The sequence below is a fragment of the Alternaria metachromatica genome (genome assembly GCF_023757995.1).
Source record: "Alternaria metachromatica strain BMP 0045 chromosome Unknown scaffold_3, whole genome shotgun sequence".
Classification (NCBI taxonomy): Eukaryota; Fungi; Ascomycota; class Dothideomycetes; order Pleosporales; family Pleosporaceae; genus Alternaria; species Alternaria metachromatica.
Window position 1 is genome coordinate 1,602,934 of NW_026055494.1, and position 15,154 is coordinate 1,618,087.

The 15,154-nt window shown below is 51.4% G+C and overlaps 3 protein-coding genes across 3 annotated transcripts; 2 read left to right on the forward strand and 1 right to left on the reverse strand.

The window, feature by feature from the left end:
• Positions 1-1,701: 1,701 nt before the first annotated feature.
• Positions 1,702-2,267, reverse strand: J4E83_002174 (uncharacterized protein; the record flags this gene model as incomplete). Its single annotated transcript, XM_049329124.1, has 2 exons — positions 1,702-1,997; positions 2,048-2,267. The coding sequence occupies 2 exons, from the start codon at positions 2,265-2,267 to the stop codon at positions 1,702-1,704; spliced, it is 516 nt and encodes a 171-aa protein (XP_049192096.1).
• A 5,406-nt stretch (positions 2,268-7,673) lies between these two features.
• On the forward strand, positions 7,674-8,983 carry J4E83_002175 (uncharacterized protein; the record flags this gene model as incomplete). The annotated part of the gene is made up of 3 exons (XM_049329125.1): positions 7,674-8,249; positions 8,301-8,577; positions 8,700-8,983. 3 exons carry the CDS (start codon positions 7,674-7,676, stop codon positions 8,981-8,983), a joined length of 1,137 nt encoding a protein of 378 aa, XP_049192097.1.
• Positions 8,984-12,724: 3,741 nt separating this feature from the next.
• J4E83_002176 (uncharacterized protein) lies at positions 12,725-13,454 on the forward strand (the record flags this gene model as incomplete). Its single annotated transcript, XM_049329126.1, has 3 exons — positions 12,725-13,104; positions 13,160-13,226; positions 13,278-13,454. 3 exons carry the CDS (start codon positions 12,725-12,727, stop codon positions 13,452-13,454), a joined length of 624 nt encoding a protein of 207 aa, XP_049192098.1.
• Between the last annotated feature and the right edge of the window lie 1,700 nt (positions 13,455-15,154).

Consider the following 15,154-nt stretch of genomic DNA (forward strand, 5'->3'; position numbering starts at 1 on the left):
TCTATCTTTAAAAACTTTACTTAAAAGTTTATATAGTATATTACTAAGACTATATCTTAATATCTATCTAACTAAAAGCTTCTTTAGGTAAATAAGCTTTAAATCTAGTTATTTTCTAATACTATTACTTTAATATTTTATATTTAAGTACTAGGTATTAGTTAAATATACTTCTAAGAATTTATAGTTACTTCTTTTAGTTCTTAATAATTACTTTTTAAAGTTATTTATACTATACTCTTTTATTAGCTTTATTTTATTACTAAACTATTATTTTTAGTTTTACTTACTATATATACTAGAAGAAAATATATTCTTACTCTTTTAAAGCTAAGATAAACTATATACTAATTAAAATCTAAAGTACTTAAGTAATTCTAGAAAGAATTAAGCTACTATACTCTTCTAACTTTGCCTAAATAGCCTTAGTAAAGTACTATTATTAACTTACTAACTAACTAATATATATACCTAAAGTTTCTTATAAAAAGACTTTAAATTTAAGCGTAAGTACAGGCCTTAAAGCCTATGCTAGCTGCTAGTGTAAGGCTCTTGTTAGCTATAATTACTTGCGTTCTCGTTACTTACTTTGTACCTCTGTCTTAGGGCATCCAACTTGATGCCTTTCTCACAGACTCTTCAAAACCAACCAAAGGGCTCCCATTGAGCAACAGCTGCCGGCATCGGGATGCCGATGAACCCGATCAACATGATCAAGAGCGAGATGATCATCTTAACAGCGCCGAAGATAAGGAGGAAGGCCAACTTGGCAGCGGCAAGGGAAAGGATAAGGAGAACGATCCCAAAGAGCAATATGGCGAGGCCCTGCAAGATTGTTCCCACCACCTGCAATAAAGCCTGAATGTCGGGTTGTGAAGTCAGCAAGTGCATCATACACACTGTAGATCGGATCATTACGTACCCAAGATCGGCGGTAGAGAAGCTGTCGCATCTCTCCATAAGAAGTCGTGGGCGTGGACTTTCTTGTATGGTTTCCGCTGCTAGATTCGAGGCCCTTTTCCGCGGCGCTGATATCGGCCAGGCTATCTTTTTCGTCTTGGCTAACAGTTTGAGACATCGTTGCGATACTGCTTTGAAGAGTTTCGATGCAATGTATTGGGAGGGAGGAGGTACTGAGCCCATTCGGCAGGGCACAGCAGGGCTTTCAAGGTGTGCAGTGATGTCCGGGTAGCGAGACACGCGACCGTGGAGCCCCAGGAGGAGGTACTCTGGTTCTGCCCATGATTAGCAACACTCGCGCAGATCGAGCAGTGAATCACTCAAAATGCATGCAATCTACAGAGACTCGCAATACTGACAAGACAATAGGCGTGTCGGCGGAATCTTGTTCATATGTGCCTGTTGCTTTGAACAGCTCCAATAGAAATTACACACCAAATGTCATGGAATGTGTGGGCCTAAAAATACGTACTTGGTAAGTCAGTCCGACGATAGAAAACAAGCACATAGTCTGCAAGTGCCCTGACCCAACGTCACTTTTGAGATAAACATGAAAAGCTCGATATGCGTACACCATCCAGTTCAAATGTCGACACGGCATCTAGTATTAGAGCACACGGCTGGCATCCATCTATATGATTACAGTCTTGCCCACATGTCCACAATACAATTCTCAATTTGGTACGAGCCACTCCTGAATATCCACACAATTATACCGTTAGCCTCCAGGGGACAGAACGCTCAATCAAATCCCTTCCAACCACACTTGAAATGGCGCTGCCATCCAGTGTACCCTTTATACATGGGTTGCCAATCTGCCGCGTTGAGATCCTGGCACCACATGTCTTTGGAAACCAGAGGAGCCTTCTTCTTGTTATCCTTACAAGCTTGCTCGCAAGTCTGCAGCCTCCATGGGTCACTTTCGATGCGATTTTCTGTTGTCATGTAAGGCCTGCATGGGATGCCCGGCATGGAATCGCAGCCGGTGACCTTCTTGCGGATCTCAAAATTGACTTTGGCCATATCACCATTGTGTGCTAGGAAAAGTTAGCGCGTGTCTAATAAGGCGATAAAAGAGTTCACTTACGTTCATATACGGTCACGTCAACTCCAAAAGGCATTGAATCACCGTACGGACGATTAACGCTCTGGATGTAGTCGGTGATTTTCGAGTCCTTGTTGTAACCGCGTACATTGTGGAAACCCGCGTGGAAGCCATTGGGATCGTACAAGTCCCATCCTAATTCCGCGTAGTCGTCGTACAAGAATTGCTGAAATTCCACTGTCCAGTGGCCGTTCCTGTCCATAGGTGTATGGCTAGGAGCTGGTGCTGCCGAAGTGGTGGACGACGAAGAACTGGTGGACGACGAGGACCTGCTAGACGACGAGGAACTACTAGACGATACCTTGGAAGAGCTTTTTGAGGTTGATGAACCCATGCTAGAGTACGTCCACGTGTTTGATGGCTCATCGGGATTGTTGTTTCCCTCATCATCATCCAAAGAGAGCGGTGCTCGGGTACATGCTGGGGCGTCGGAAGTTAGCGTGCCGGTAGTAGTCAGCGTTGTCGTGGTGTCGTAGCCTTTAGCCGGCTCGCAGATGGTCCTCGTGGCATCGATCAGCGGCAGACATACAGATGTAACCATCGTGGATGATGTACCACCGCCGAAGAAGCTATAGCTAGAAGGCATGGACGAAACGTCAAAACCCTCCGTGCACATGACGAAGCGATCAGTGATGGTGGTCCGCATGTTGTCGTCGCAATCTTCTGGGTCTGGTTGGTCCGCCGGTTTAGTTGGCGCAGGGCCAGGCTTCGGCCCACAACCGCCCGGAACGGTACAACCTGGGAGGCTACAAAGTTCTGGCGGGCATGGATCACACCCTGTTGGACCTGGACAGTATCCGTCGGCGCCTATGATACCCGTAGGCCGCGGGCCGGTATGACAACCGAAGAAGATGCACGGGTCACAGCCGAAGATACCACATGGAATGGTGAGCGAAATGGGCGGAACGACATCTTCAGGGCAGCCAGGCCCGAACCCTAGTCCCGCCCACCCGCATCCACACCCGAAAAGCTTACATTTAGGGTTCGTAGGTTTTGGAAACGATGTCGGCTTTGGCTTTGGCGGCTTGACTGATGGATCGTCATTGTCGCTATCGCTAGGACTGTCGCTGTCGTGATCCTTGTCACATTTGTGTGGGACACAAAGGCAGAAAGGCCGCTTGAAGAGCAAGAATGATGCGAGTCTCTGTGTGACGCATGCAGCGATACAGTTCTCCTCTTTGCACTCGGGGTCGCTGTCTGTAACAGAGTCTGGATCGCCTGGGTGACCATCCTTACCACCGTCGTCATCCGGGCCAAACCACCATAGATGACACCACTTGTAATTAGCTGGCTCAAGACATTCGTGCGGTGGTTCTTCATCGGGAGGGCGAGGGAACACATAGCCCACACAATACTTTAGGCACCACTCGAGGGAACGACACAATTCGGGACAGCCTACGCCTGTAGGCATCGGACTGGGAGGTATAGTGCTGCTCCCAATCACGATCGGAGCAGAAATGGAGCCACTTGCGGTGCTGCTTCCCGAGACACCAGGAGGGACGATGATGGAGCCGCTTGGGGTGCTGCTTCCACTCGGAGGGATAATGGTGATGCCATTCGAGGTGCTGCTTCCCGAGACCCCAGGAGGGACGATGATGGAGCCACTTGGGGTGCTGCTTCCCGAGACACCAGAAGGGATGATGATGGAGCCACTTGGGGTGCTGCTTCCCGAGACACCAGGAGGGACGATGATGGAGCCGCTTGGGGTGCTGCTTCCACTAGGAGGGATGATGGTGATGCCATTCGAGGTGCTGCTACCAGGAATTCCAGTGGGGATGACGATGGAGCCACTCGAGGTAGTGCTTCCCGGGAAACCAGGAGGGATGATGATGATGCCATTCGAGGTGCTGATACCAGGAATTCCAGTGGGTATGACGATGGAGCCACCCGAGGTAGTGCTTGCCGTGAAACCAGGAGGGATGATGATGATGCCAGTAGAGGTGCTGCTACCAGAAATCCCAGTAGGGATGATGATGATGCCTTCTACAGTAGTGCTGCCTTGGACTGAAGTCAATCGAGTGCTCGGGATTGCGCTTCCAGACGATTGTGCAGCCGAACTGCCTTGAGCACTTGACTGAGCCACAGAAGATGAGCCAGAAGGCGCGACGAGTGATTCAGACGCGGACACAGAGGTACTAGGTGATGCCGATGACCATGCAGTCGAAGTGCTACCGGCTTGGCTGCTCGATATACTCGTGGGCGCTACAGATCCCGCGGAAGAACTCCACGCTCCAGAAGATGGGGCGGCTGATGATCCAACGACTGAGCTTGTCGGGGCGCGGGAAGATGGTGCAGTAGAGCTTCCTTGAATTGAGGATGCAGTGGGGGGCGGCACAACGACACTTGAGCCAGCTTGAGAGGATATTTGACTGCTCCAAGCTGCGGTGGACGACGGGACAGAAGACGGCACGGAGGATGCCCACTGAGAAGACGAGGATGCAGCTTGAGAAGACGAAGACGCAGCTTGAGAGGACTGTTGACTGCTCCAAGCTGCGGAAGACGACGGGGCAGGAGGCGGCACCGAGGACGCCCATTGAGAAGACGAAGTTTGGCTGCTCCACACAGTAGAGGATGGCGGAACAGGTCCTTGCACTGATGATGGAGGCGCGGAGGCTTGCACCGAGGATGCCGACTGAGATGATGCAGCTTGAGACGAGGGCTGACTGCTCCATACCACTGAGGATGGAGTTGCGGAGCCCTGTACTGAAGACACGATCGATGGGGGTGGGACAGCGACTGCAGAGGACGGGCTCGCAGAGCCTTGCACCGAAGACACAATGGACGGTGGCGGGACAGCGACTACAGAGGACGGGCTCGCAGAGCCTTGCACCGAAGACACAATGGACGGTGGCGGGACAGCGACTACAGAGGATGCGGAAGGTCGAGGTGAGCCTTGTATCGAAGACACAATTGTAGGCGGTGGTATAGCGACCACGGAAGACGGAGGCGGGCGGGGAGAGCCTTGCACCGAAGACACGATGGATGGAGGCGGGACAGCAACCACGCTGGAGGCGACCGGGGGATAGTGGACGCTGGTCGGTGGAACGACGGTACCTTGTACAGATGTCGTGACCGAGATCGGGTCGGTAGGAATTCCGTATTGTCGGGGAATTAAGATGGACGAGGGATCCGCCGCACCCTGGATTTCAGCCTGTCCGCTGCCGACCGTAGAAGCGACCGTAGAGGATGGAGAGCTGCCGGCGTAGCCACCGGTAGCGGCCAGCCCTAGAAGAGTGAAGACGGAAAGGCGCATCGTCGGAAGCTGCAGTCGTCGTCCGCAATTGCTTCGATTTTGAAGAGGGCGAAAGAGGGTTGAAAAAGCGAGTGGAAGGCGCGGTGGAGGGGAAGCTGTACGAGGCCGGTGAGCGCGAGCTGATATACAACGGAAGAGCTAGGCACAAGCGCTAGTCGGGTGGTGAGGGTCTCGAGATTAGGGTCCGTGAGGAAGGCGCGACAGGGTGAGGGGCAAGTCCGCGTAGGCAACGGCGTGGCCAGCATGCTAAGTGAAAGAGTGTGCGGCCGCACACCGCTCGGCCTGGCAGAGGTGTCTAATGAATTGGAGCGCAAATATCTCTATCCTTGTCACCAAGAGAGACCGTGGCAAGAGCCTCGAGGTCATTCCTCTGAGCTTGTAGTCATTGAACCCAGTCCGTATCATCACTGCTCTTGCTCCTGGAAGTGACATCACGTTGTACTCTTAGCAGGATTGTCGTGTCCACTTCTCTTCCTGATCCTTGTACTTCCACATCAGTTGTACGTATATACCGGGTTTCAAACTCACGTAAGAGCTGTTGACGATCTAGCTGCAAGTAGACACCCATCGGTCTGGGTAGGCATGCTAGTGGGACTCGATTCACTCGGAGATTCGAGGTTAATACGCTGCGACTCACATTGATGATTCTAACAAGCATGAGACGCGTATTCCAAGCATTCTCGTTATCGAAACAGACCGGTCTGAATAGTTGCGACGCAACTGACTGCCACTCAATGGACTGACGTTGCAAGCGTATGCAACATCGTGAAAAGCGAAGACAGCGTCAGAGGGTAAGTTATTGGAGATGGTGAGATGAAATGTGAACGACTATGACGAGATCATATCCAATGTCTACGTGGAAGCTGAACTCGAAAGGGACTGAAGTCTAGTTGCAGCACACGGGCGAACGTGGATGTTTTCCGAAGCAAACGGATGCGACGCTGCAACCAGTATAGGTCTGAAAAAGATGAGAAAATAGCTTGGGCGGTAGGCAGAGCGCTGATTGAGAGATGAGGATAAGTTGCGTTGATGACCGCACGTTTGCTGGTGACAACGGCAATGATGAGATGGATGAGGAGACGAGCCACGCGAAGAGCGTACCTAGAGACGCGACCGCGATGCCCCACTTTCCGTAACGCGCTAGACACGCGTCAGGCGCCCCGCCGTCCCCGGGGCCTGCGTTCTTCGTCGAGATGGCGGCTATCACGTCATCCATGATACAGCACGTCCAGATGCTACCACACTGTACATCTGCATTGAATTTATTACCTTGAATTCCTTCCGGCCAGACTCCACACTAGAAACGCGCGCCAGCACCTATCCCCGCCTGATGCTACGGCGCATGCGCTCCACGATCATCCGTCCTCCGCGTCCCTCACGTTCTACACGTCTCGTCGATTCGCTACCTATACAAGCCGTAATATTAGTCCGCGATACGCTCGACTCGGCATCATATCAGTCCACTATATAGCCCAGTCCGCAGGAATATCCCTGAGAGATGCAGTCATGGGAAAGACTAGGCTAGAGGCAGCAGTGTGCTTGAGAACGTCGCGCTACATCCTGTCTATCATAAAGCTTGTGGACCTGCATTGCTATTTTCATCCAGAAAGCAGTTGTGCATGAGCCCGGGTACACGCCCACGCCTGGGTCTTGCACCACCTGCAAAGCCTTTGCTCTAGCCCTATGAAGATGCGTTTGGGTAGCCGGACATGGAATAGCCACCGCGAACATTTGTTGGATCGACGACGTTGAAGACTCATGGGTTCCGATGAGCCTCTGAATAGAATACGACATACCTCATTTTTCTAGCTCAATCGTCGACAGAACCTTCTCCGTGGCATGAGTACCGAGGAGATGACTGGCTGACTGAGGTACGAAACAACCAGTGATTTGGGGTTCTGTAGTTCTCAGAAAGATTGTTTCGTATGGCTTTCGATATCATGGCTTTCCGGTATATGGCATTTTCATGTCCGAATGCTTCGCGGCTACATTCTCACATCCCGAGGTCACCTTGACCGCATTTAGCAAATTGAAACCAATGTCAACCATACATATAGCGTGTTATGTGGCCCTGGACCAGAGGCTGGGTAGCTTAGGAAAACGTCTTTACGCATCACACAACCCGTGGCCAAGCATGCTTCATCAGTGGTTGCACTTTCCTTTCCAAGACCTTCGTCATAGAAGACACGCGCGCAAATTGGGATGTGGAACAATCGCTCCTTCACCTACGAAGTCACTGTGGCAGCCTCCAATAGCCGCTAGTCTTGCGCCTTGCCTCTTGTATCACGCTGTTCGTCTTGCTGACGTTCCTTGTATCTGTTGCTTCGTTCAGTTTCCCTGGCAGCGATCAGCGACATGACCTTCGTCACCGCCCTTGTCGTCGCGGTTGCCATACACACAGTTGTCGGCAGTATCAAGACTCCGCTGGCCTCCGCACCCATCTCAGACCGCAACATCACCCGCGTATCTTCAAATTCGACCAGCCGTGAACCCAACGGACTACACCCTACGGTGGCCTTCTGGGACGATGATTATGCCGCGGAGGAGGATTGGAACAAGAATGCAGCCAAAGGAGGCGCCTTGATCTGTGGTCTCGAAGGCTCTGATCAGACCGCAGGCCGTCAGATGAAAGATACTCGCGAACCCCCATCTGCTGCAAGGCCTTACAATAGTGACCTCAAGATAGAGCTTCAGGACTGGTACTGGCGAGAAACTAGCTCATCGTCGTTCAGCTGCAGCTTTTCTGAGCACTGGCATTTCTCACATGCGATGCGCTCACTTGGTCTCGACGGACGGCCGACTTCAGCAGGCGGAGATAACCAGTGCTATAGGGTCGAGCATTGGGACCCAGAGAAAAGAGATAATGAGGGCAACCAGATCCCGGCTATCAATCAGTGGTACAGCACAGCAGGTAACAACAAGCAATACAGAGTGAGTTTAGGCTTGCGTATGAGCAGTAGTTCGATGCTGACGGCGTTACAGGCAACAAAGGCGCATTTTGAATTCGGAATCAACACCGAAGGAGGCGCTATCTATGGTCTCTTCCTTGAAAGCCCTCAAGCATCCGCCAAGACTATCTGGGGCGGTGGTACGAAGGAGCCGAACAAAGACGACCTACCTCAACTTCGCGCTTTCTCAGACATCATCTGGGGATTTTGGGTTCGTAACAACCCCAATATCAAGAACATTCGCTACTTCTTCATGATAGCCATCTCCAACGAGGTGACTAATCAAATCATCGCTTCTTGTCTACGCGACCGTAACACCGAACTAAGCGAGTGGCCGGGAACCGACTTTTCTACCACTACGGATCAGGGCCATGCGCTGCTAGGCAAGTCGCGTTCAACTCCGATGACAAATATCAAGACTAACCCAAACCAGGATCTCCAAACGGTGCTGGGTTCGCTTACTTTCTCATGCAGCACAAATTACAACTTGGCCAAAAGACCATCAGCAAGATCACTATCTTCAGGCCGGAAACAGACGACGACGTCAGCCTTGTCGACGCATCTCTGTGTTTCCACGTGGTCGATGGCCCGCAGCCACCACCTGACGATGCTCATGTGGAAGAGACTGATCGCCTGAAAGCTCGACTTGTGCAAGAGACAAATTCAAAAGATTCATCCCCCAACAGCCTGGTCAGGGTCCACGAGATCTATATGTAGCCAACGGTTAGTGGGCGTTTCAGACATGAGGATGGTGTAGGCAGACATGCAAACACAGACTTGATGTACGAATTCCGTGTACTGTCTCCAGGCTTCTACAGTGAGCCAATTTTAGTACATGCGCGAGTATTGTATCTATTCATTTCGAATGCTCCCCTTATTCTGTATGGTAAACAGACATCCGTGGTAATTTCTCAGAAGGGTTATTGCGCAGCGGGAATCTTTCTTAGCGAGTACTGCAAGTAAGGATCTGCCAAATGAGACTACAAGCATATGTTGGGAGCAAAAGGCGCATATTAGCCGTCTTCGTTGTGGACGGCTGGGGGTGTGAAATCGTCTCATCGTCATCACCGAATTAGGGAAGGTGTACCGATGGTCTGTGCGATTGAGCTGGCCATTTCTCTTATTGGATCAGCATTGACGTTCAAACACTCAAGTATTGATCAAGACCACTAATTGCTTCGATGCGCGACCGAAATGGCCCTATTTGGCGCCCACGCATACAGTCGTGAGCGCATGCTGCCCCTAGACATCACGGGCCTGCGCCAATCCGTTCATGCCACATCCTCTTGCGACACATTATAAAGCTACAGATCACAACCATCCATGGATCCCGCACACCAAAGTGCAGACGCAACAACTCGTGCGAAGCAAGACAGGGCATCAACCTGGGTCGAAGGAAGGCGCGTACTCCGTTTCGTTGAAACCGACATCTTCAAAGCTTCTTACCGGATGCGCTCATGGCACAGTTCACAGCTTGCTGGGAGTTTCGCGACCCGATGTTGTTGACTGTGGTCACTCGGCGTATGGTGGAGGTTGTGCATCAGTGCTATCACGCATAGCCAGACGAAGGTCGGTAGGACTGCTGAGGGACGGCGATGAGGGCAGAGGCGCATGAAGACGCGCATTAAATCTCTCGCAAACGGGTTCCAGGTGTGTAAGGTCTGCCGTCGGCCGTGCTGTTTCCCCGTCTAGCGACCCGCTATCCCTCTTCGAAAAGAGGCGTCTCCAGAACCCCGGTCTCCGTTCTGTGAGCGCCTTCCATTCAATGTCCTCTGGATCCTGACATTTGCCAAAGTCGACGTATCTGGAGACACTTACGACATAGGTTGATTTCGGAAACCTCGACTCGTCTGCGCAATTCCCAATGAACAGCCTTCGCGGAGTTATTTCGATGACCACTTCGGTAGGGCAGGCGGTGCACCTCAAGGCTTTATCAACATATCCATCTTTGAGCTCCTCAGGATCGTGGTACGTGTAGAAGCGAGAGACAGCGTTTCTTATACCACAACCCATGGAATATATATTGAGGACCGAGTTCAGGTGTGGACATAACGAGTATGGAATCCCAAATACTACGGCCTTGGGGTCTACATCCTCGACTTCCGGAATACCACTGACCCATCTCTTTCTCAAAAGCAAATGACCATCACAGGGTAATGCATAGATGTCACTGCCCCACCGTTTTGACCCCTGTTGATGAACGCCTTCAGGGCGCAGGAGATTGTGTCCATACCGAGGGGAGTACCGGAATCCGCGCATCGTCTCGTGGACGGTTTCCCAGTCCAACCCGTCGAAATTTGTTGTGCGCCGTTTGCATATCGTCCTGGTCCCGTACTTGAAGGCGGCTGGGGCGTTTTGACCCCAGATATCCCGACTACCAGGTGATTTGCGCTTATGGTATGAGCCGCAATGATAACATATGATATGGTCCGGATAGTGCTTGTCGAAACACAGAACCGAGAACCTCGCTCGCTCTGCCTCATTCCCTTCTTTCTTGATCAGGACGAAAGGGTTCTTGATGGAGCGGACCAATGTATTCGAGTGGTGGCTCGTCATTGCGAACGTCGCCATAGAGGATAAAGGTAGAAGTTCCAATATCGTCCTGGATAAATGCCGAGGCAGTCTGTATAAATGAGTCTGACGGCCAGGTCCCCATGGTTTGGGAATATTCATGGGAGTTTCTGGGTGTTGAGTCATGTCGTAAGTCTGGTTTGGAATTTGCTGGATGCTGTGGTCAGAGATGACTTCTACGCTGTAAACCTTGGAGGGTTTGGGATCTTAGACGATTATATATGCTCCGAAACTCAGCGTTGTGCGTCAGATTTGGCGCGTGCGCGGCTATCATTTTGGGAGGTAACCACAGGCAGAAGGTATGTTGACCATTACGTAGAGCTGATTGGGCTTATCAAGTTGCAAATGCAATGCTCGGTACCGCGGGGTGGCCAGAATCCGTGTCGCATGTTGCTGCATACACATCACTGAATCTTGATAAGCAAACACCTCATGAGCCAATGTATACTTCTACCTTAGAATAATTGTGCAGAATTCGACACGAATCGGCAGCTACCATGGCGTCCCGGGGACCATAGCGACAAGCCACTCACAACTAATGCCATGCGGACTGGGCCAGCGTGGAGTATGATTTTATGATAAGAGTGGCGGTAATCAAGGATAATTCTAAAGAACACACGGGGTTTTACTCCACATCCGTGGAATAGGTCGTAATTCTCACAAGCGGCTTTTGTTCTTACCCCTCGTCTGAACGATTTATAGTCGTCATCGAGCGGAGGAGATAACGCTATCCCGGCGGCGCTTGGAAAACCTTTTAGAACGTCCCAGGATAAACCAATGCGGAGTACTTGGGCAGGCGATCCAGCTTCCGGGTTAGATATTCCGTGATGGGTGCGAAAGTAGTGAGGAACATGAATATTGTAGGTGCGTCTGGGTAGATGGCATTCGTGTCTTGCGTGCCGAAACGACGCACGACGGCTTGTGAGTACTGCACGTAACCGGAGCAGGGTTTGTAGGTGTATACCTCGATAAGACCCGATGAGTTCATTCTGGCAGCTGTTATAGAGATCGGGTGCATCATGATGCTTATGAAAAAAGGTTGGCTATGCATGCTTGCACGCATACGAAGAGAAAAAAGGTCCGGATCGTCAACAACATCTTTGCGGGTGTATAGTAATCAACGGTTTCCTCAGGGTCTTCCCTAGTCACCTACGTAATTTCTGCTTACCTGGATAACCACACGCTGCAAGCGTTGGCGGAAGCGGCTACGCGGCATGCTTCCCATTACAAGATCGAAATAAATGACAGATGCTACTCTATCAACTGGGAGAAAGGTATGGACGCCACAGAAACGAGCTTTGGTGTGACCGTAATGCATGCCCTTATGATGTAAAAGTCACGTGACTTGTACAACCTTCCAAGGTCTCTATCGATGTAGAAGCAATAGTGAAACGATGCATAAAGGAGCCTCCGTATGTAGGGAGACAAAGATTGATACGTCTCGCAAGCGAGTCTATTCTTGAGCATGCGTCCTTGCACTGCGGAGAGCCTGACACAGGACCCGAGTAATCCGCCCATCTGCGCTATACCAAGCCTAGCCGGCATAGCCCCCCAACGTCAACGTTCATTGGCCAAAACACATACTCGGGGGAGTAAACAAAAGATCTTGCTGTCTCACTACTGCTGCGTAGTACCGTTGTCGTGCCGGAGCGACACATCGATTGGCTGACGATGCCAAAAAGCGCCTCGTGTGTACACGCGGCTCTGATGCACTTGCGGCTATGTGCTTTTCGCTGTTGCCTGAGAGATGATGAGACGCTATCCCAGTCGGTGATGTGACTTAAACAGGCCTGTAGACTTCAGTTTGTCTTTGTTGCACCAAGCCATCTGGCTCTTTTCGTCTTCACCTCCATTTTCAGATACCAACAGATTACCCAAACCAACAAGATGATCATGGCGCAGGAACGTTCTCTTCGCGTACTGAATTTGTTTGCCAGTGCCCTCACAACACCTTTCCTCATTGCCATCACCGTTCTCTCGCTGGAATCCCATAGTTACCGGTATTGGTACGACCATCGCGATGTAACTACATTCTGCTTCGGCTATATCCCCCTCGCCATGACTGCGGTTGCTTCAACGGCGAGCATTGTCCACCAACGAAGGCACAATCGTACGCCAGGCCCCAAGTTCGCTCTCCTAGACGGATTGGCGGGTATCGCTTATCTTGCAATACTCATTCCGATCTGGGCAGTCGAGGTTGACGATCTGGGGTCAGCGGGATATGGCTTCTTGGCTGGATACGCAACAGCTCCCATGATTGTCAATATGTAAGTTGTTCAAAGTCCGAGCCAGTCATCAGTAGGGTTGCTAACATGATGACAGGTTTGTCCACTTCTACTTCTTTGCTTGCAAGGCTCGAGCAATGTGGTTTGCGTTGCGTACTCCGACGGTACATGAGTGCCCCAACTGTCACCACAACCTGACGGTGGGCACCCCACAGATCAGAGAGACGAACAAGGGTGGAGCGCGGTACAGCTTGCTGCGTGGAGAAGACTATCTCGATGCCGACGCTGATGCCGAGCGCTACATCGATGAGAGCGCGAGGTCTTCCGAGGAGCAGCTCCGACCTGAGGGTGATGACAAGGAAGACAAGGGCAAGTCCAGCATCGATGTCTGAGATGTGACCTGGCCTGGTTAGCTCTCGAGCTCTCATGTTGTCGCATCAGAAATCACGCCTGAGTGTGAAACGATGAAGGGATTGGCGCTGTGATATCGGATATATTGCGAAACGACTCGCATGAGGGAACCGTTCTGCGGTCAAAGTTAAACGAGATTGGTCTTGCGGTGATGGTGCAAGAGAGACGTATCATGTGTACGACACATCTTTTCTTAGGCTGGTGGGATATCTGGGATTCATTCGCGAAGGGTTTGCGCTGTCGTTATTTATTGGGCTCAACGTATCTACATCTGTTCGATCATACGTTCGTATCATATGTGGTTATATGCATCAATCGATTGCCTATTCAGACATATTGAGGCGGGAATCTCTCGCCTTGATCCCACTGCAGATTGCCACGTCAGTGATGATTCTCTTCTAGTATGAGAAGTAAGACTTACATGCTCCGCAATACACCCTCCCTCCCATCGAAAACGGTCAACGACTTCCCCAAAACTTCCGGTGCGATAGTTAAGCCAGCTTTGTGGGGACTTGAACGCTGTACGTAATGGTGTGATGCTCTGCGAACTCCAGATTGGAGAGAGGATGTTCCAGGCGGAGTCAGACCCGTTCTGTGCAGCGGGGTTGTGGTTCTATACGTGGTTAGCCGTCATTGATCCTCTTGAAGACGTCGTGACCCTCTTACAATGTAGTCTTTGGCTATGTATTTGAACGCCTCACTGATGTCCTTCTTGTAGATAAAAGCTTGGGCGAAGGCTTCGGCACGCGTAGCTGTCTGCGCTTCGGTTGTGTTCATCACACGCACGCACGGTGCTGGCTTTGTGGGACGCGCCTGGCGGGCTGCAAGTATATCTGACCTGCTATGTATCTCGGCTGGGGCCGCCAGGGCTACAAGAGGTGCAAGCATGATACTAATTAGGGTTGTGAAGCGCATTTCGAGGATGATGTCAATGTGGCGGCGCTGCGGTAGCGTGAAGATGGAAATGGCATCGAACGTACAGGCGCGAGCACACTTATACCGCGAGCACCATACTTGAGTATCACCGTTGCTCCTCGCACAGACGTGTGATCAACACCAGACTGACAATTTACGGCACAATCTCCCAAATTGATGCGCCGAGCTGCCCCACCGGCAATATTCCGGGGCATCTGCGAGGCGATGTCACCATTCGTGGTATAAAGAACGCTGTGGCCTTGGGATGTTATCGACGTCTCAGGTTACGGTCGGCAGTTGTCATGGCAAGCATGGTCGCTATCGTCGCAATGTGTAGGGCTGGACAAGGGGCTGGGGCTGGCTCAGATAGACAAGGACGCGAATTGGGCCGAAGCTTCCAGGGACGATGACGTTTGCGCACGTGTGGGGCCGACGCGTCCGGAATGCTGACTCATGCACGCGCGGAAGGACAGACATGCGCTCGCAAGCAAAGAGACCTTGGCAGCTTGACAAACAGTACGCGATTTCTCTACCCTACCACGACATGGTCCACCGTCCTCACAACAACGCAACCTAGGCTCGGCCAGCCATCGTCCTCCTGCCCCGGCGGGCACTATATCCTTCGTTTCCCCTGTACATGACCAAGCCAGCTCCTGAAGACTCACGCAGCAGACCTCACTCTAGCGTGCGAGGTATTCGTTATGTGAAATCTTACCAGTCTAAACACCGAATCCAGGCACCATAGCGCTAGCGCTCGCGCTCACCA